Consider the following 21,278-nt stretch of genomic DNA (forward strand, 5'->3'; position numbering starts at 1 on the left):
AGAAAACACTAAAGTTTTTCCAAGTTTTCAAATTTATGTCAATTTTTGAAAATAAAAAGTATTTTCATAGAAAACTATTTTTCCTTGATAAAGTATACCCTAAGTAATGGCTACATGAAGTTTCATGATTTTTAGAGTTGTGTAAAATTTTTGGGGAGTTTTTGAATTTCGCTGAAATTGAATTTTAGGAAATTAGAAACCCAATCGATCAGCCGATCGATTGGGATGGTTTCGATCAATCAGTCAATCAATTGGGAAGTCCATTCCCATGAACAGAAGGTCATTGAATCGATCAGCCGATCGATTGACCTAGGCTGGATCGATCAGTCAATCTATTCAGAGGAAATTTTTGTAAACATAAGCTTGCGGAATCGATCAACGGATCGATTAAAGTGATTTCAATCGATTGAGTCTCAACTTCAATCGATTGGGAAGTCTGATTTTAGCCTGAAAAGCCTGATTTCAGCACTTCAAGTCACTTCGAGTCCCGTTAACCACTCCAAACCCCTTGGAATACAAGTATGGATTGGTTAAGAAAAATCAAAGTGAAGTTTAGGATAATGTTTAGTTTCAATTCTGAATTGTGGAACCTTAAAACTTCAAGTTTTAGTTTTCAAGGGTCATTAACCATTTCTAACTCTTTGGAATACATTTGTATACACTTAGGGGGAGTTTTCACGATGAAATCAAGCATGGATTGGTTAAGGAAGACTTAGGTGAAGTTTAGGTTGGGGGTTTAGTTTCATTATTGAATTTTGAACCTCAAAACTTTGAGTTTTGGTTTTCCTAATTATTTAGGAACCCCAAGTCTTTATTGGTGCAATGATAGAAGTTTAACCATGTTTTTAGGGGGAATTACTCTTTGAAAACATACAAATCTTTTCAAAGACTTTGGAAGGGGGTTAAAATTTCGTGATGAATTAATACTTGGGGTTGAGTATTGGGAACAATGGAAGATTGATTATCTTCATTGCTAGGATGATAAATATTCTCAGATGAGTATTGTGAAGAAGATTACTGCTCAAGGGGGAGCATTGAATACAATGAATGGGAGTTTCATTGGGAAGTTAATGCATGCTCTAGGATGAGCATTGTGAAGTGAAGTAGAGCTCAAGGGGGAGTTTTGGAGACAGTGAAGAATATGAGATCTTCATTGTGGGGTTATTGACAACATGTGAGGTTGTAAACAACGAAGAGTTAACTCTTATGGAGAAGAGTTTATTTTCAGTGTTTGATGTGTGACAAAGTGGGGGCATGGAAGATTAAGTTAGGCCTTCATCCCAAGTAGGAGGAGTTTGCTCTCTAGGAAAGGGAGAGAATGAAGGAAACCTTCATTCATGCCTTGTTATGAAGAGGTTAAGGCTATAGGATTTAGCCTTGGTATAAATAAGAGTTTAAGGCTATGAGATTTAGCCTTGTGATAAAGAAGAGGTTAAGGCTATAGGATTTAGCCATATTATAATGAAGAAGTTAAGGCTATGAGATTTAGCCTAACTTAGAGGTATTATTGTCAAACATCAAAAAGGGGGAGATTGTTGGGACAATTTCCCTTGGTCAAGTTTGACCAGTTTGACTAAGCTTGAGTTGAGTCAAGCTTAAGTCGGGGTTTGAGTTTTGATGTTTGACAATATATGGAGATTGCTAGGGCAATCGTTGGGTTGTGGAGATGGTCAAAGGGTTGACCAGGTTGATGAGAATACAAGTCAAGTAGGTCAAGGTTGATAGAAGACTTGACTGAGAAAGTCCTAACTGGAGGTTAGGCGTATGGAAGTCCTAACTAGAGGTTAGGCGTATAGAAGTTCTAACTGGAAGTTAGGCGTATGGAAGGCCTTACTGGAGGTTAGGCGTATAGAAGTCCTAATTGGAAGTTAGGCGTATGGAAGTCCTAACTGGAGTTTAGGCATTTGGAAAGTCCTAGTGAGGAACCAGGCAACTGAAAGTCCAAGTGTGATCTTGGCAAAGGAGAAAGTCTTGGTGAGGAGCCAGGCAACTGAAAGTCCAAGTGTGATCTTAGCAAAGGAGAAAGTCCTGATGAGGAGCCAGGCATTTGGAAAGTCCTGGTGAGGAGCCAGGCAACTGAAAGTCCAAGTGTGATCTTGGTAAAGGAGGAAGTCCTAGTGAGGAGCCAGGCATTTGGAAAGTCCTGGTGAGGAGCCAGGCAACTGAAAGTCCAAGTGTGATCTTGACAAAGGAGGAAGTCCTAGTGAGGAGCCAGGCAATTGGGAAGTCCTGGTGAGGAGCCAGGCAACGGAAAGTCCAAGTGTGATCTTGGCAAAGGTTGTAAGTCCAAGCATGTGGTCTTGGCAAGGTAAGTCCTAGTGCGACTTGGCAAGGAGAACTCGATAACTAGGATGAGGCCGAAGGAAGCTCTTGAAGGCAAGACGTGAAGGATGGGGAGATATCCAAGGGATGCAAGGTTGATGGAGGAGGCCAGAAGGCTAGTTCGAGGTTGGTCAGGTATGGCCAAATACTAGGAACGGAGACCCAACAGGTCACGGTTGACCGGGAGTTGGGTTGGAGGCTTTGGACTTGAGTTTGAGTCAAGTCCAGGCTAGTCAATCGATCGGGCAATCGATTGAACCAGGGTCCAATCGATCAGTCGATCGATTGGTGTGTGTTGCGATTGTGGGAAGGCCCAATCGATCGGTCGATCAATTGAGATGTGAAATCGCGAGCACATAAGCTTTCCCAATCAATCGAGTGATCGATTGGGAGCTGCCCAATGATTGGTCGATCGATTGGGAAGGGGAGTTCTCGCGTGATCGCGGGAACACAGAACGCTTCTGAATCGATCCACCGATCAATTCAGATGTTCCCAATCGATCGGTCGATCGATTGGGATTCGACCGTTGGGAAGGATACAGGTGATGGACGGCTGAGATGAAGCGGTGCTGACGTGGCAATCGATTGGGGATGAATTGGATCGATTGGGAGCATTGTTTAAAGCTTGGGCAGAGCGATTTCTCTGTAAATTTTTTCGATCTGTTTTCTGCGATTTTCAGCGATTCTTCACGAGCTTTCTCCGATCTACTCACGCCAGTTCTTGAAGGCACTTGGGGAGTTTCTCCAAGGTTCAAGAGGCGACGACAAGCACAAGTAAGCAAGAAGAAGGGTGTATTACATTGTATTTTTGTTTCTTCTTCTTGTGTTCGTGTTTGTGTGTGAGTACTGTACAAGGCTTCTCCGCTTCCGGCTGCGACCGAGAAGGAGGTTTTCATTAGTGGAGTGAGTGTGTCGTGTGGATCCTTGGATTAGTCACCTCTTCTTGAGGTGGATACCAAGTAAATCCATAGTGTTAGCGTTGTGTGTGTCTTGTGTTTATTTCCGCTGCACATTATCAAGACAAAGCAACCGACAAGCGCGACGAAATGCTATTCACCCCCTGTAGCGGACACAAAGGTCCCAACAAACTCAACGTCAAAGATCTCTCATTAAGTTTATCGGGGGGTAAAAGAGATAAAAGAAAATTACTAGAATTGACCGGATCAAATCAGTAAATTAAATCAAATTAGTATTTGAATTATTCTAATAATTTTTTATATAATTATTAGAATAATTCTTAGAATAATTCTGAGAATTATTCTTAGAATAATTCTCAGAATTATTCTTAGAATCATTCTGTTATTTATTAATTGGTTAATTGACCAAGTACTTTATATATTGTATTGTCCTTAGGGCAAATATCAATGAACAATAGATTTTATTGCTCTCTTCCTATTTTTCTTCTTACAACAGGTAGAGGGATGGTGCTTTGTGTTAGGATGTATACTAAAAGTCTAGCTTTTGGTATAAATATTTATCTAGAAATAAGAATCACATTGGTCAAATATTTACATTTATGATAAATGTAGTTGTTCAATTAATTTATATTGTAGATAACATGGTGTGTGGTGTCACACACAGAGGATCATGTTATCAGCACCTTATAAATTAAAAATAGTTGCTCACGACTAAGATGGAAAGGAACGAACCATTGGAATAGTCGTAGTGTAATTAGGTATTAGTTTATCTTGACTAATAAATTACACTAGTACACTCTAAGTGTATTGAGTAGGACCATTTTAGGTAAGTTCTTTTTATACTGACTTGATAAAAGAATTAGACCTTAGTTATTATGGAAGTGTGCGCTCTTAATCCTAATATAATAACAAGCACATATATTTGATATTTATTTCTTTAATTTATCAATGGGTGAGATTTAGTTCGATAAATCAATAAGCCCGATAAGTTGGGAAATGATATCACTTATAGTGTGTGTTGTTGATTATAGAAAGAAACTGTGTCCTAGTGATCTAGGTTGAGAATGACCCCAAGAGGAGCTCATAAGGATTGTCATGTTAAACCCTGCAGGTGGACTTAGTCCGACATGACGATAAGGTTGAGTGGTACTACTCTTGGACTAAGATATTAAGTAAGTGAGTTGTCAGTAACTCATTTAATTAGTAGGCATTCATTATCTTAAACACAGGGAGACTAACACACTCATAATAAGAAGGAGCCCAAAATGTAATTTGGGATTGGTGCGGTAGTTCAATAATAGTTCTTTAGTGGAATGAATTATTATTGATGAAATTAAGTTATGTGTTCGGGGCAAAACGAGATGCTTAATTTCATCGGGAGACCAAAACCAATTCCTCCTCTCGGTCCCTATTGTAGCCTCTTGTCTATAGAGATTTATGTCCATCACATACCCACCTTCTTACCCATCCTAATGGGGTTGACCAAGCTAGCTTGGAACCCAAGCTAGGGCCGGCCAACACCAAGTGGATGAGCCAAGTTGTTGGCCGGCCAAAGCTTGGGTCCCAAGCTTAGGTGGTCGGCCACTAGAATATTAAAAATGATTTTTATTAAAATTATTTCTTATGTGGATATCATGGTTTTAAAAGAGAGTTTAAAATTTAAATCTTTTCTTTTATAGCTTTCTACAAAAGATTAAGAAAAGATTTGAAATCTTTCCTTATTTGTAGATTGAAAGAAGATTTTAATTTTGAGAAAACTTTTCTTTTTAACCATGATCATAATTTAAAAGAGAGTTTTAAAAATTAAATATTTTCTTTTATTAGTTTCTACAAAAGATTAAGAAAAGATTTGATATCTTTCCTTATTTGTAGATTGAAAAGAGATTTTAATTTTTAGAGATAACTTTCCTTTTTGGAAATTATCCATATGTTTAAAAAAAATATTTTAATTTATAAAATTTCCTTTTTATAATCCACCGGAAAAATTATTAGAGAAATTTTTTATAAATTTTCGAAAACAAATTAGGAAGTTTTAATTTTTGTTTTAATTAAAACTCTCCTTGTTTTGGGGAAATAAGTGGTCGACCATGTAATAATGAAAAGGAAAATTATTTTTAATTAAATAAATTTTTCCTTTTCATGGCAAAAGAATTAAGGTAGTTTTTAATTAAATTTCCTTATTTGCCAAGACCAAGGAATATGAAAGAGGAGGTAGAGGTGCCTTCATGGTGAACGACTCTATTATTTTTCTTCCTCTCTTTTCTTCCTTGGTGGTGGTCGGCCCTATTATTTTTCCCTCTTCCTTTTCTTTCTTCTTTATTGGCCGGACCTTGTAATCTCATGGAGCTTGAAGATGGTTGGATTTTAGCATGGAGAAGAATGAGAGAAAGGAAGTATCCCTTGGAGCTTGGTGGTGGTGACCGAACCACATCTATTCATGGAATATTTGTGGTGGTCGAATCATGCTTGGAGAAGAAGGTGGCTTAGGTGGATTCTCATCTCGGTAGATCATTGCCCACACAACGTCTAGGATAAGAAGAGGAATACGGTAGAAGATCAAGAAGTCGTTGCATACAAAGGAAGGTATAATTAGTAATTAATTTCCGCATCATACTAGTTGTATTTCTTTTGTATGAATTTCAAACACAAGAGGCATTAGATTCTAGATTTTCAGATTTGTTTCGAAGATGTGTTTCTTTTTGTTTTGTTTTTCGAATTTGTGATTCGATTGTTTTTTTTGGTTAACCTAGAGTTATTTAAGGAAATTAAATATTAGCTTTCCTTAAAAGGCTTTGTCTAGGCGGTGGTGGTTGCTCCCATATCCAAGAAGGACATGTGCCTCGCCATGCAGTCTTGGAAGCCAATTTTGAAAATTAATATTTAATGGAATTAATAACATAGGTGTATTTGAATCAATAGTGTTAAGTTCCGCTTGTGATTCAAATCTAAACCATTAAGAACAGATAAGTTAAATTTGGAATCAATGATGTTAAGTTCCGTCTGCGATTCCTAATTTAATTTCTAAATAACACAATAGGTTATTTAAAGAAATGTTCGACACTTATACAAAAAAATTTTGTACAGTGGAACCGGTACGTTTTCCTATGACTAACCAACACTTTGGTCTACCGCTACCAAAGAGAGGAGGTCACCTTCGCTGTGACGCTGACCACCTCCATGGTCGGCCATCTGCGACGCTGGTGGCCGCTTGCTTCCTTCTCGACGCCAACGAATTTGGACTCGCGTCGTCAGCGTCACTTCTCCCTCTCAGCGTTGCACCTCGCTGCCGCCTGCTCTCCACATGCGCTGCCTCTAGCCGTTGTCGACGCTAGCAGCCGCCTCCTTCCCCTTCTCCCTCTCTACGTGCCGCAGTCTTGCTCGTCGGCAACCACCCGGCACCGCAGCCACGCCCGTCGATGTCTCCTTCAGCTGTTCACACCACTGCTGTTGCACAAACCCATGCGAGAACATTGCAACATGTTTTCTCCTCTCTCTCTATCCCGCGACTTGGCTGTAGCCAATGGGGGCTCGCTGTCTCTCACGATACTCACCAAACATTTCGCTGTGGCCTTCCCACATGCGTGCATCCGCTTCTACTACCGGACAGACCTTCGGATGCTGAACGACACTGCCGCCTCTAGCCTCTGTGCGCTGGCAGTGCACACTCCGATTTCTTAGTTCATGGGCAAGCCGACAGCCACTCTTCAGCGGCTGCAGCCTTTCAGTGGTTGTTGTCTGCTACTCTCGACCCGTTCTAGTGTCAAGGGCATTATTGTCGCATTCCACAGCCCTCGCCTTCACGCCACATGCCGGTAATCCATGTGTCGATGGTCCCCGCGCCGACTCCATCCATGTTCTAGCTTTGTATCGTGGTTGTGGGCTAGCTTGCACGCTCTTGTTACTATCCGGCTCTGTATCGTTATTATATCCCGGCCTACGTGTCGATATCATATCCCGACCTATGTGCCGATATCATATCCCGATTTACGTGTCACTATTAGTCTCGGCCTGCGTGTTGTCTTCCAGCCGAATCCAGGTCATGCTCGACTAGGCGCCGTCAGATCAAGCTCTTCATCCTGCTCTGAGTCATCTGCTCTTCCGGGTCACGACAACTCAAGCAACGTCCCGACCAGCTCACTGATCCACTTGAGGGCGCCCCTTGGGCTAAGGTACGTTCTCCGTACTCACTCTACCTTCATTTCATTATTATACGTCTTAGTCTGTTACTTATATACTCGTTGGATCTGCCTCAAGTATCGGGGTACCAGAGACTGGGGCAACCCGGTCGCTGGCTGCAGGTAGTATTGACTAGAGGACTTTTGACAACTTGGTCAACATAGAAGCCATCTCAGCATACCCCCCTCCGGGACATCGCGATTTGGTCAACATTCCATCCACCTTACTCATCTGACTCAGATTACGAACAGGATGACTTACCATATTCAATGGTAGGACATCTAGAGTGTCAGCTAGGTACTTCATTCCCCCAAGTATTATGAATTTACAGTAAATTTTTTCCTTTAGATGGGGTCTGCAACCAAGGATGTTAGACTTCTGGACATTTGTGAATATTTCCCGATTTATCCTGATGATCAATAGAAAAATTTCAAACCGATCACCCAAAACTGACATTTATTCCCCATCCCCTCTTCCACCAGCCATAGCAAACAACATACAATAACATCAACAATTGTTTTTCCTCAATTCCTGCCTCCAATAGCACAAGGAGCCAACTTCTTTTTGGTTATTACCAATAAGAAGCTAAGACAATGCCAATATCACAGTACCGTCATATCTCTTAGCACTTAGCAGCAGCAAGTTTTCTTCATTACCAGCAACAATCACATATTATATTACCTTTTCCCGCCTTTACGTGTAATTTCTACCATGCTAATCGCTCTACAAATTTACTCTAGAATACTTTTATCCAAAGAATCTTTAACTATGGGATGATATCTCGACACGAAAATAATTCATCATGTCACGTCAAACTATCACATTATTGTAGAAATATTATCCTACAATGGTAGGTGATAACTCAGGTTTTCCAATTATTAATTATGGAAACACACAATCTTAGTACTCTAATCTAATCGAACTTTTCACTTGTACAATATTATTCATATTCATTTTATTATTAAAAATTTATTTTCTACATGTCAATTTAGTCTTAATAATAATGTCTTCTTTAAATTTTGTTAAATTTCATTTTAATCATGATCTTGGAAAAGATATAGCAACATAAAATACTCTAATTCATGGCGAGGTAAAAAATAGTCTATACTATCTTCAATGTCGTTCTATCACATTTTTTTTTTATCGGTGAAGGCATAAATAAATTAGTTTGGTATATCCTTTTCTTAGTATTATTCAAAGAATCATAAGTTAAATTAATTTACTTACTTCATATATCTCAGCACCTTATTTACGTAGGGCATACTTGGAAGGAAGTCAAGAAATATAAGTTACCTTATTTGCACATCCCATTGAAATAACAAATCGGAAGATTTGTCATCTAGATAGAAATCAGAAATTAATTTTAATTACTAAAGACTTAATTTATGTGGAAAACAATCCCCACCATATTTGTAGTTGACTGAGATAACATACCATATTTTTTATTACCATATTTATCAAAATAATTTTCATATATTATTTTTAACTATTGGTATAAATAAATTTATTAGTCTAATAATAAATCAATAAATCAAGCAATTATTTTATCTTTACTATTTTCTCTTTTATATTTTCTTTGCCTTTATGTTTCAACACTCCCATGGACCCCTACGGTGAGGACTTCAGATAGTCGACGGAGGATATGGTGGGGGCGTGGCACCAGGTTCCCGGCGAGCCGCTGGATTTGGTGGGACTTCATGGATGAGCTCCTTTTGTGTTATCTGGAGCTCAACAACCGGAGTGTACATATAGTCGTCGCTTTCCTCCTCTAAAATAGGAGGAGAGCGCCGCCGGAGAGAAACAAGGCGAACATGAAATATGTTTCAAAGGGCGGAATGCTGGTGGTGCCACGCCATTCCCCGGCCGGTGACTAGCTAGCTGATGGGCGAGCTGTGAAATAAGACGCTAATTTTTTTTTTATTAATTACAATAATCAGATCAGATATGACGCCCTTGCACCCAATACGCTAGAAGTTGAGAGTGATTTTGAAAGATTCGACCTCGGTAAATTTAAACAATATTTTTATAAAAGATGTATTTATATTTAAAAACTTATTTTTTTAATATATCATGTCAAACTAATATTAATCAAAAGAATTAGACTAATTCATATTATTCGAACTCTCTAAATCAATAAATAAAAATTAGTTGATGTACTAAAGCCTCAAAATAATATAAATTTCTTATGTGTTAATTTAGTTTTTTCAAATTATATCTATACTTTCAAGCATATAGAATGATTTTTCTAAAAATATGAGTATATCTATTTATAAAAAATTTTAAGAAAAAATTTGGGTAGCTGATTTACATATTTAAGAAACTTAGTTATACTGTTAAAAGTTTGTTTATTATTTTTAGAAATTTTAGAAAAAGAACTGATGAAATAAATATTCACACAAAAGTAACATCGACCACAGTGGGAGTCGAACCCACGACCTTTTGATCCGAAGTCAAACGCGCTAATCCACTGCGCTATGCGGTCCTATATGCAAAACAGCAAAATAAAATTTAAAATCATGTTACAACTTGACTCTATCGATATCTTCCTTCTGGTTCCAATTGCATCTCTCAGGAACCACTTCTTAGTGTGGACATTCGGAAGGTCTGGTATTTTTCTTGTAGGGGTGCGATTCGCTTATTTGACGGCAAGATTTCGGGACTTGGAGGTCCTCGATCAGCTCCGGGACCGACGTTATTCGGCAGCGTGAAGATCTCACTCATTACTAAAGAATTAAGCTGTTACGGAAGCTTTCATTTTTTCCAAATAAACAGCATTTACTCATTGCTCACTAGAATAGTAGACAGCGTCCAGAAATGACCATGAGATACTGCAGAAAAACTTAAATCATTTACTACACGAATGAAATAAAATTTTCCATATTATTATTATTAGGAAAAAAATACTTTAACTCCCTGTATTTTTTTATCGAGTAGTACTTTATTTTTTATATTTGAAAATAACATTTATTTTCCCTTGATCAAAATTAAATGTAGAAAAATTTGTAAAAGCCAATTGTACCCTTACCTATTTGATTTTTTTTATAGTATTAAGAGGGGAAAACATATAATGAAAAATAATTATATATATATTCAGATTGGACTTTTTAATTATTAATTAGTTAGATGGATGAGGTACATAAGAAGAAAAATATACATAAAAAGGATAAAAAAAATATATAAAAACATCCAATGATAATACCCTTCGCCACTCGTTGTAATCTACGATTGATATCGATTTGTGAGTGCGCCCACTCTTGATGTTTAAAAAGCAAAGCTTGTCAACTATTTATCTTCGCATAAGAAAAAGGAAATTATATCTTTACTTATATATTTTTATGAGACCTTATATAATCATAGATAAGATTGAATTTAAAATTTTAAATTTAAAGAAAATAATTATTATATATTATCTTCAAATGTACACAGCCAGAGCCAAAAAATATATATATATATATATATATATTTTAAATTATTTTATTTTATTTTATTCATATAATTAAATATTAATCTATATACATATAATTTATTAATTTTAATTAATAAATTAGTCGAAAACAAAAGTCAAGTAAATTATCAATAAATTTAATATATTTTTTTTCTTTTTAACATTATAAAAAATATATATATCAAAAAGATATGAAATTATCTTTTATAATTGTTTTCATATTTTATTTTGTGCAAAGGTTAAATATTATTGTTTAAATCTAGAGACAAAATGTAATTTGATAAAAAACATAAGGGTTAAAGGTATTATTATTATTATTTTTTGTTACATTTACACAATCAACTCGATAACGAGAAGGAAAAAAAAACACGAAAAATGGAAAATTAACTGAACATTTCGTTACTAGTCGGTCGACCTCAGCAGCATTGCATACAAGAGCTCGTTCCACGCATCAGGCACCCCAGGGAGGCACCAGTGGCTGCAGTCCTGCGCCTCGCCGGGCTTCCTCGCCGCCTCCGGCGAGCGATACACCGACGGATGCGCGTCCTTCCGGTAGTCCGTCATCCTCGTAATGTTAAGATAGAGCAAATTAGGCGCGTTCATCTCCGCAATCTCGGACTCGAGCACCTCCGTCAGCTTAAAGTACCTCGCGAGGTGCTTCTCGTCGACGATAGGCTCGGTCTCCCCGTCGCAGTTGCCGCCGGAGTTCCACTGGCCGCCGCTGCAAATCCCGGCATTTTAACCACCCGCCGCCCACAGTTTTAAGCTAATTAAAGCGCTATCCATTTTTCCTAAAATGACTTACTTGAAGTGAGACCACGAGTATCCCCGGAAGAAGACCCGTGTCCGGCTGGGTTGTATACGTGTCCGGACCCAATTGGCCCACGTCTTCAACGCCTTCCGGTAAGCTTCCTCCGCGCTCAGCTTCGGGAAGACGTTGTCGCCTTCCTGGTAAAAGTTCTCCCTGCTCCACAATTAATCAGTAATCACCAGTCGCATCAAAATAGAACTTTTGCAGGGTTTAATTGTAAAAAATCGCTACCCTTTGGACGTCTTCGGGTGGGTCCACCAGTGGCCGGAGTTGAAAACCAGTACGTCGGCGTCGGCGTAGGCCTCGGCCGCCGCCTCCATCAAGTCCAGGCGGAGCGTCTCCGTGCTCGAGATTTCTCGCACCAGGAAGGGCGCGCGGAAGAACTCGATCGAGCAATTGTAATCCTACGTTGTCACAAAAATATATCCATTAGCGGGATCTACCAGCAATTTATCGTTAGATTCGTGGGATGCGTACGGCGAATCTGACGGCGTAGGCGGTGTCGGACCGGAACTCGCTCCGGCCGGAGACCTCGAACACGCGGCTCCGCTGCCGCTCGTCGAGAGAGTTCGTCAGTATGCAGAGCAGAGATTCCCACATGTTGCGGTTCAAGGAATCGCCCACGAACGCTAATCGTTTCCCCCTCAACAGCTTCAGCATCTTCTTACCACGAAGCCTGAACTTTCCAAACAAATTCAAATTGAAATCTAAATCAAAAAAGAAATTTCCATTGAAATAAGGAACAGAGCAAGATCTCGACCGGGGGGAAAAAACTTGCTGTCGAATGTTTATCAGTTACCATTTTGCTATATGGTGCTAAATTAATGGCATTCATTATGTAGAATCCCGTAATGAAAGGGGAAATTTGTTTCTTTAAAAAGCTTCTTTTGTTCCAAGAAGAATAAGAAGAAGAAGAACAGAGTAACGGAAATTGATAAAATAGGAAGGAGAGTTAAAGGAAACAGGGGAAGGAGCAGTGAACCTGGGCAGGGTGCACCCGTTCGGCTTCCACCGCATCTTGGTGTAGTTGAGATCCTTCCGGCCGTTGCTGAAGCAGTCGAAGGCGACGTCGATGAAGCGGCAGGAGCCTGGCGGGTAGCTCGGGTTCCCTTCGTCGCGCACCCACCTGCCGTCAAAAAGATCGCAGTGCTTCTTGGTCGTCGTCGTCGTATTTCCTTTCTTGGCCGCATCTTCTGCGTGCGTCGGAGGAGGAGGAGGCGAGGAGAAAGGAGGCGGCACTGGGTCGGCGGATGGGGCGGCGAGGGTGCAGGGACTGAGGAGGAGGATCTGCGGCGGCTGAGTGTGCCGGAGGAGGAAGACGAGGAAGAGGAGGAAACCGGAGAGGGAGAAGAGGGCGGTGTAGATGGACGGAAAATGGAAGCAGAGGAATTGCACCGGGGGCTTAGCCTTCAAGAAAAGCGTCGCCGGAAACTTGGAGGTCGCCATCGGATTAAAGAAACGGCGACGGTGTCTGCGTGCGTGCGTGCGTTGGATTTCTTTTAATATATATATTTAACAAAATCGGCGGCTCATGGACTGCTCCCCATCTTTCCTATCTTCTAGATACTATTTTCCTTTGTTTTGGTAAAAAAATTTTAAATAACTTTCCTTTTAAAGAAATCACCATTAATACCTTTTTTAAAATTAATATCATTCTGTGGGTCCCAACGTCTACACCCAAACGCGTATAGATATAGATATATATCTATATATATACATTGAAATAAAAGTTGGTAAATCATATACCAAGCCGTCTCTCAGGTAGAATTAGGGGGAGAACATTTGTCTTCGTCATATTGACCGTAAGGAAGAGTAAATTATCTTTTACCATATTATATAACTCTAGCCCAAAATTAGTATCTTTTTTATTTTTCTATCAAAATTGTTTTGACTAAAATTTTTATATGGATTTCAAGTGTCCAATATTGAGAAATAAAGATACCTTTGTGCTCCTTGAGATCCGTTTGTGTTTTAGGTATGTATTCAATGTCTAATTTTACGAGTTGAGGCTCTTATAGTTGTAATTTTGACTAAATTAATTACATCAATCCATACATGCTTAGGATAATTTTGATTCAAAATTACTATGAGATATAATTATCCAATTCAACAAACAAATATACTATTTGGCTCCTTAGAGTGTTGAATTATCAAATTTGAACCATTTAAGTCAATATAATAGTTTTGATACATATGCATTCTAATTATCTCAAAGTGAGAAATAAGAACACCATTGTGTTCTCTAGAATTCATTTAAATTGATACGGAAAATATGAAAAGCCTCCATCTATGTCCTTAAGGATTAAGCATCAAATCTAGATGGAGGTTAACATCAAGATAAGTCAACGAAGGGTAGATCTGTTCGGGTAGTCCTCTTTAACCCCAATCGGACAAGCTTTGTCTCTCTGCCCCGATCGGTCAAGCTTCACCTCTCCGCCCCGATCGATCAAGAGTTGACACATGACAGATCCATTCGAGTAGTCTTCTTTAGCCTCAATTGGACGAGCTTCGCCATTTCTCTCCAGTCTGCCCCATCAATCTAATGTGTTCCACTTCTCCTCGATCAGTCCTAACAATCAAGTGCACTTCGTCTCTCCCTGTTCAGTCCCACCGATCGATTGTGCTCCACTTCTCCCCGGCCAGTACTACCGACCAAGCATGCTTTGCTACTCCCTAGTCGATCTCACTGATCGAATGTGCTTCTCTATCCCCCAATCGGTCCAACCGATTGGGTGTGTATTACTCGTATTGACTGACCCACCCTACTCATCCCCAATCAACCTTGGTGGTCTGTGCTCTTCCACTTAACAGGCCCCCAACCTCCAACTCAATTATCTCACGACCCAAGGGCCTTATGGACTAGTCCATCATGGAGGGTGATGCTTGCGCTGACATAACATATGGGTTGTCAGAGTGTGTGGTGTATCATCTCCCGTATCTTCATCCATATGATACTAGTAGATGTAATGGGATACTTTACCATAGTATGATACATATCACATCAGTAATTAATATACAATTAATATAGAGGAGAGATACATCCAGCGGTAGTGTTATAAAAGACATTCGTGGCTATGGACGGAGGTATGCTTATCATCTTTCTCCATTTCATACGTGTATTAGTATTCATCTTCTCTGTTTTTTACCACATTTCCTACTAAAAACTTACTTGAGCGTCAGAGTAACTGCGTCGAGGCACCCCTGGCCGACATTCTAACTCTCTTCTTTTCCTTTTCCTCCCTCTCAGACTTGGCATACTCTCGGGCATATCTCTTTTGGCATTCAACGACTTCAGTTAACACCGCCTCTAGTTCTCCAGTGGCTCATCCTTCGAAGGTCTAGGAACAAGAACAAATTGACGTTGTCTGTGAGAAGATTAAATCTAGAAATGAGATGCTAAGATATTTGACATTGGAAGACCCACCGCCATTACCATGGCACAAGATGACTTCGAAAGAATGGTAGTTGTCGCAATGTAGGGGGCATTGCAGTGGTAACAAGCAGTATGGCAGCAGCAAACGGCAAACCTTTCACCTTCATGGATACCTTCTATACAATCAATGCACGTGAGAGGGGGGAGGGGTAAATTATGTGTATTTACAAAATTTATTACCTTTTAAAACAAGTGAGTGCGCACTGGAAAATAAAAGTAAAAGAAAAGAGCACACTGTCGATTTATTTGGTTTGAGCGTTCGATGACTCCTACTCTAAGACTCAGGTCCTTTAGACCTATCAATGGATAATCCACTAATATCCTCTACCGATAAACTCCTGATAGAGTAATTGAGTACAAATAGTGAAGCAGAAAAGTGTAACAACTCTACACTTTTCTTTTATAAGTATAAAAGATGCACAATAAAAGAAATCGTTACCAACACTTAGAAGAATCGAATTTGATCGAGCTCGTGTGTTGGTGTTAGTCAGTAGACAACGGTTGCGCATAGTAGAGTTGTAGTAGTTGGAGAATGAAGAGACAGAATGATTGGAATAGTTCATGTGTAAGTGTTGAGGACACCTCCAACCTTATCCGAGACACCTTCAACCTCAAATTTGATCTCCAAGTCTTCGACCTCTATCAGCTCTGACGCTTGTGGTTTATATCCACACGAGAGAGCCTCTAAGCGCTCTGAGGTGCCTCCAACACGCTATCAGCTAGTGGACTCTATTTCTAGATGTGCTACCAGTTAGGATCTCAACAAAGCTTGCCCGAAGTATTGTTATCCCCTTCCTCACATCTACCACCTGGTGGATTCCACTTCCAAATGCAAACTTATTTGTATGCTGAATGCTATTAAGGATATCATCAAGTTCCTCTGGCCCCCAAAAATCAAGAAAATGTCAGTTTCATTACCTCTGATGAAATCTTTCACTATAATATTATATCATTCAGACTAAAGAATATTGGGGCTACTTACCAATAGCTAATGAATCAGGTATTTAAACACTGAGTTGGGAGGAATACTGAAGTTTATGTTGATAATATCTTGATCAAGACCAGGTGGATTGAAGATTTAATCTTTGATATTGAAAAACTTGTAGTACGTTGAAGCATTACAAGTTAATGCTAAACACGAGCAAATGTATCTTTGGCTCAAAAGTGGTCGGTTCCCAGATATATGGTGACAGAGAGATGAATCGAGGTCAACTTAGAAAAAGTCTAAGCCATTTAAAATATGTCTCCTCTATGCAATCTCTGGGAAGCACAAAGGTTGGTTGGTCGTATCATGACCCTTTCTTGGTTCATCTTTCCTTCGGTCGATCAGAGCCTATTGTTCTTCAAAGTCCTTTGGAAGACTTCCAAGTTTGAATGAGACGAAAGCTGCGACAAGACCTTCACCGAACTCAAGGGATATCTATCTCACCCACCATTTCTTTCCATGTCAATTATAGGAGAGAAACTGTGAAAGAGCTCTCATTCAGTCTTAGTCATGGGTGTTCGCTTCCTAGAGAGAGAAACTCAACTTCTCTCTAGGATTTCTGGTTATCTTCCACACGGTGAGGTGAGTGATTTCTGGGCTCTTTCTCTGACAACTTTGGGAGAACTCTCCTCGGGTTCTACTCTCCCCCTTGGTGGTGGTCATCCACTTGTGGTTAACGCCATCTCTCTGGAGGTTCTCGGGTGGATTTGGAGGGTACAAAGAGGATATCCTACTGACTATATCGGAGTTTCTTATCTGGTATAGAGGTTATCTTCTCATTAGTATTACCGTCCCTCTTTTCGGTAAACTTGCTCCTCTCCCCTCCTCCTCTACTTCAGTTTTCTCTCAACATTCTTTGATTTTCTTCCTCTCCCCTTTTCCCCTCCTCTGTCTCGGTGCCCGAAGGAAGGTTGCGATCGGCCAAATTCATATTGCTTTACACTTTGCTGGAGGTTCGTTGGAGTTTTCAAGCACTGTGCAAATTCTGACCGACACGTTCCATAGAAGGAATCTATTGGAAGAATTATTCAACATTAATGGCCAATAATTGGGGTTCTTCTTATTTGGAAATCTTTGGTGACATCTGATTTTATTTTGGCGTGGATTATTTGGTGCTCCTCTTGATTTGGAAGTCTTGGTTGGCATTTGGCGTGGATTAATTGCAGCTTCTTTTGAATTGGAAATCTTGGTTAACATTTGGCGGGGATTAATTGGAGCTTCTTTTGAATTGGAAGTCTTGGTTGACATTTTGATTTTCCTCTTGCTCTTGGCATGGACCACTTGGTGACTTAGACAGTGATTCTCTTTTCCATTTGAATTGTATTTGACTTTAGCTTTGTTATTCCCATTTGGTAATTTCATATGGATGTATTAAAATGGGGGAAAATATGAAAGGTCTCAAATATTCATCTTTGAGTCTATCCAAGGATCCACATCCTATACCTTTTGAAGAGGATAGAATTGCTACTATGGAGGGTGCATCACAAGTGGCAGATCATGTTAAGGTGGCGGTCCAAGATGTTGAGGTGGTAAATGAGGTGGCAAGTGACCCTCCAAGTCACTTTTCTCCTCTCCCAAAGGATGGAGTGTTTCTTTCTCAACCGACCCCCTTACCTAATCTCGTCGGAGAAGCTCATTCCATCACTGCGAGAGGTGATGAAGTTGCTGTCGGATATGAAGTCGATCAAGTTCCACCTACTAATGAGAGGGTTACTCAAGCAGCAGTTTCTCAGGGACAAAAGAAGTCTGGTTCATGAGCCAACCTCTTCAAGGATAATCAACGGACTAAGATGGCGACCCAATTACAACAATCTCAACCAACAGGGCAACGTTTAAGTTTTGTGTATAATGACATTGAGATTGTGGAAGATTCGATTGGATTCTGTCTTGCTGGTTGTTTCATGGGGAGGCATTCAGGAAGGAATGACGTCTTCTTCATTGCATCTAGATGGGGAATATCATATAAATTTTACATGTACAAAAGCGATTGGATTGTATATCGTTTTGATACATTGCAAGATCGTGACAAAGTTCTACTTGGGGGACCGTATTTTGCATATGGGGTTTCTTTGTTTCTAAAGATTATGCCACGTTGTTTTTTGTTTGATGAGGATTGAAGGTATATTCCCGCTTAGGTACAAATTCATGGATTGTCATCGGATTGTTGGTCCCCCAAAGTTCTCAGACTCATTGGCTTGGAGATAGGAAGACTGATGTATACCGACAAATTGACCCATACAAGGGAAAGATTGACATATGTTAGGCTTTTGGTGGAGGTCTCGGATCATGATGAAAAAAATAAGAGAGGCTCCAATTACACTACCTACCGATGCTCAACTTGACTTAAGAACCATTTATGAAGCCATGCCCGACTTTTGTGATGATTGTCGATGACTTGGATATTGTAAAGCGGATTGTAAAAATTCTGGTCAGAAATTGGCACAAAATGACTGCCGCCCCATTCACTCACAATCTACGAGAGGAAGACAACAATTTCATTATCGACAAAGGCAATCAATTCCTCCTCAAGGGCCTCCACAATCCATTGATGGCACTCAACCACAAATGGATTATGTTCCGGAATAAGACTTTGTACTAGCTACAACGGTTGCTGAAGAATTGGTTTCAAAGGAGATAGAATCATCACTCCTTCCGAATGTACCCGATCCTCTTTCACAACCAGTTATGGTATCACCCCTTCCATTCGAGAATAGTGTGGCCTCATCATCAAATTCAACTGATACTCAAGTCGATGTTAGGGAGGTTACTGCACATCAAGAGGAAATTGATTCAAGTGAGGCTACTTCTGTCACTTTAGGAATGGAGGACACGAACACCATCATTTCGGACAGTACCTTCATCCCTCATTTGATTTCGGGACTTGTTGTGGAAGAACATGAAGTAGAACTGCCACCTTCACCAACTTCAACTTCAACACATGTGGAGATTGAGCAAAATGGGAGGCATTTACGGGTTAGAGCAGCCCGCTCATCTTGTGGATGATGAAGATTGCATCTTGGAATATTAAGGGCTTCCATAAACCCCTAAAACATGGGGGGAGGGGGAAGGGGGGTCATTCACCTCCTCAAGCAAAAGGAAATTCAAGTTATAACACTTATTGAAACCAAGATTAAGGAAGACTCCTTAAATTTTATCATGCGAAGGAGATTCTCAAGTATGGGGATGACAAATAATTTCATTTATTCTAATAGAGGTCGTATTTTGCTTCTATGGGATATGGACATGATCACTTTGAATGTTCTCAATACATCGGATCAATATATACATTGTCGTGTTCATTGCTTAATTATGGCTCGATTTTCTTTAGTGACATTTGTATATGACCTTCATTCTATCATGACAATGAGACCTTTATGGACTTCTTCCCTCCTGGCAATCGTCTTGATAGTTATGCTTCAATAGGTGATTATTCCTTCAAAGGTGGGACTCGGAACCAATTGTTGGTGCAGTGGAGGCCGGCAAGAGAGGGTGAATTGCTTAAAAAAAAAACGTATACCCTCCTCGGAGTTTTCAACTCAAAATAAAAGTAATAGTAAATAATAACAAATAAATTAACAGAGACAAAAAGGAACTCAACTATTTACTTGGTTATAACCCATGGGGTTGTTAATCTAAGGCAGTAAGGAAGAGCGCACTGAAGAATCTCCTTCTCTAAATGCGGAGAAGTTTTTTACACTTTGAAAGCTTAAAACTATTGCTAGGAAAGATTACACAGTTGATTGCTTGAGTTGTTGAACATTTCCTAGCTCCAAGGGCCTTTATATAGATCCTGGAAAGTCTATCCCGAGGGTCCAAAGCGCCTCCAACAAGGTTCAAGGGGCCTCAAAGAGATTTGACAGGATAAACATCTATCCGATCGCAAATGACCATTTTGGCCAGGTCTGAGGCACCTCAAACAACCTTGGAGGCGCCTCAAGACTGCAAGTCAGCTCAGGCGCCTTTAGCACTTCGTTGAAGGCGCCTCCAGCTAGCTTTCCAGCTCCTTTTGACTTCCTCTTCGCTTCCGATGCTCCGATAACTTGGGTGATTGCGGCCAACCGGAATAGGGCTCACCCGAACCCAATTCCCGGCCTTTTCCTCGAGCAGTCTTCCGTCTCGGCTTAACGTCCCTCGAACGCCACGCACGTTCTTCTCGTCCACCGGTGTACTCTTTCACAGCTCTCTTGTCCTTCGGACGCATCGAGCCCGTCGGCTCACTTCCCGTGTCGTCCTTCTCGCTAGCTGCGTTTTTCGCTCGACTTCCTGCGCTCTTAAGCTCCTGCACACTCAGACACAGAGATCAACACAAAGCAGGACCTAACCAACTTGGTTGATCACATCAAAACACTACGGGGTCCAACAGTTTCTAATTATGAGATACATGATTTGGAGTGCTTTGTTGACAATTATGGTTTGGTTGATCTTCGCTTTATTGGGTGTCATTTGACATGAATGAATGGAAGGATTTCTTGCAAGCTAGATCGTGCTATGGTGAATTCACAATGGTTTGTTGCGGACTATGAAAGTTATGTGAAATTTACGGCCCCCCCCCCCCCCCCCCCCCGGTTATCTATCGGACCACTCAATCACTCAGGTTGCAGAGTTTTAACTTTAGCAAGGGAGAGAGGATCCAATAGGTCATTCAAATGTTATAATATGTGGACATTACATGATGGTTTCAAAGACTTGGTGGCAAACACATGGGAGGCACTCATCTATGGTAATGCACAATTTACTTTCAATACAAAACTTACACGGTTGAAAGGTAAACTAAGGGAACTTGATCAGCTTCATTTTCAACATATTAAGGAGCAAGCATCAAAAGCAAAATCAAAGTTAGAAGATGTTCAAAGAACCCTTCTTAATGGAGAAGAGTTCCCAAGTGGCTATGACACAATAAGAAAGAAGACAATATTGCCAGCGGAGGCAGAAAGACTTTTCTACTAACAACGTGCCAAGAGTATCTATCTCAAGAATAGTGATAGATGCATCAATTTTTTTCATGACTTAGTGAAGAAAAACAACAAAAGAAATGCTATTATTAGACTCATCAAACAATCCGAGGAACAAACAACTAGTTTGGATGAAGTTATCGAAGAATTTATGGAATATTTTCAAGGCCTCTTGGGTAAGGTTGGTCAAAGCTCTCCATTTGATGTTTCTTTCTTGCATGGGACTAGATTATCTCA

At 40.0% G+C, this 21,278-nt stretch overlaps 1 protein-coding gene and 1 non-coding gene across 2 annotated transcripts; both read right to left on the reverse strand.

Moving 5' to 3' along the window:
* Positions 1 to 7,939: 7,939 nt before the first annotated feature.
* Positions 7,940 to 13,117, reverse strand: LOC122011116 (protein trichome birefringence-like 1). Its single transcript, XM_042567545.1, has 7 exons — positions 12,654 to 13,117; positions 12,149 to 12,347; positions 11,903 to 12,075; positions 11,666 to 11,824; positions 11,282 to 11,581; positions 8,097 to 8,129; positions 7,940 to 8,000 (listed from the first exon to the last, which is right to left on the reverse strand). Exons 1-7 carry the CDS (start codon positions 13,115 to 13,117, stop codon positions 7,940 to 7,942), a joined length of 1,389 nt encoding a protein of 462 aa, XP_042423479.1.
* Positions 9,824 to 9,897, reverse strand: TRNAR-UCG. The gene has a single exon. It is a non-coding gene; the product is annotated as a tRNA-Arg (tRNA).
* Positions 13,118 to 21,278: the final 8,161 nt, after the last annotated feature.

This window comes from Zingiber officinale, chromosome 8A (genome assembly GCF_018446385.1).
Source record: "Zingiber officinale cultivar Zhangliang chromosome 8A, Zo_v1.1, whole genome shotgun sequence".
NCBI classification, from domain to species: Eukaryota; Viridiplantae; Streptophyta; class Magnoliopsida; order Zingiberales; family Zingiberaceae; genus Zingiber; species Zingiber officinale.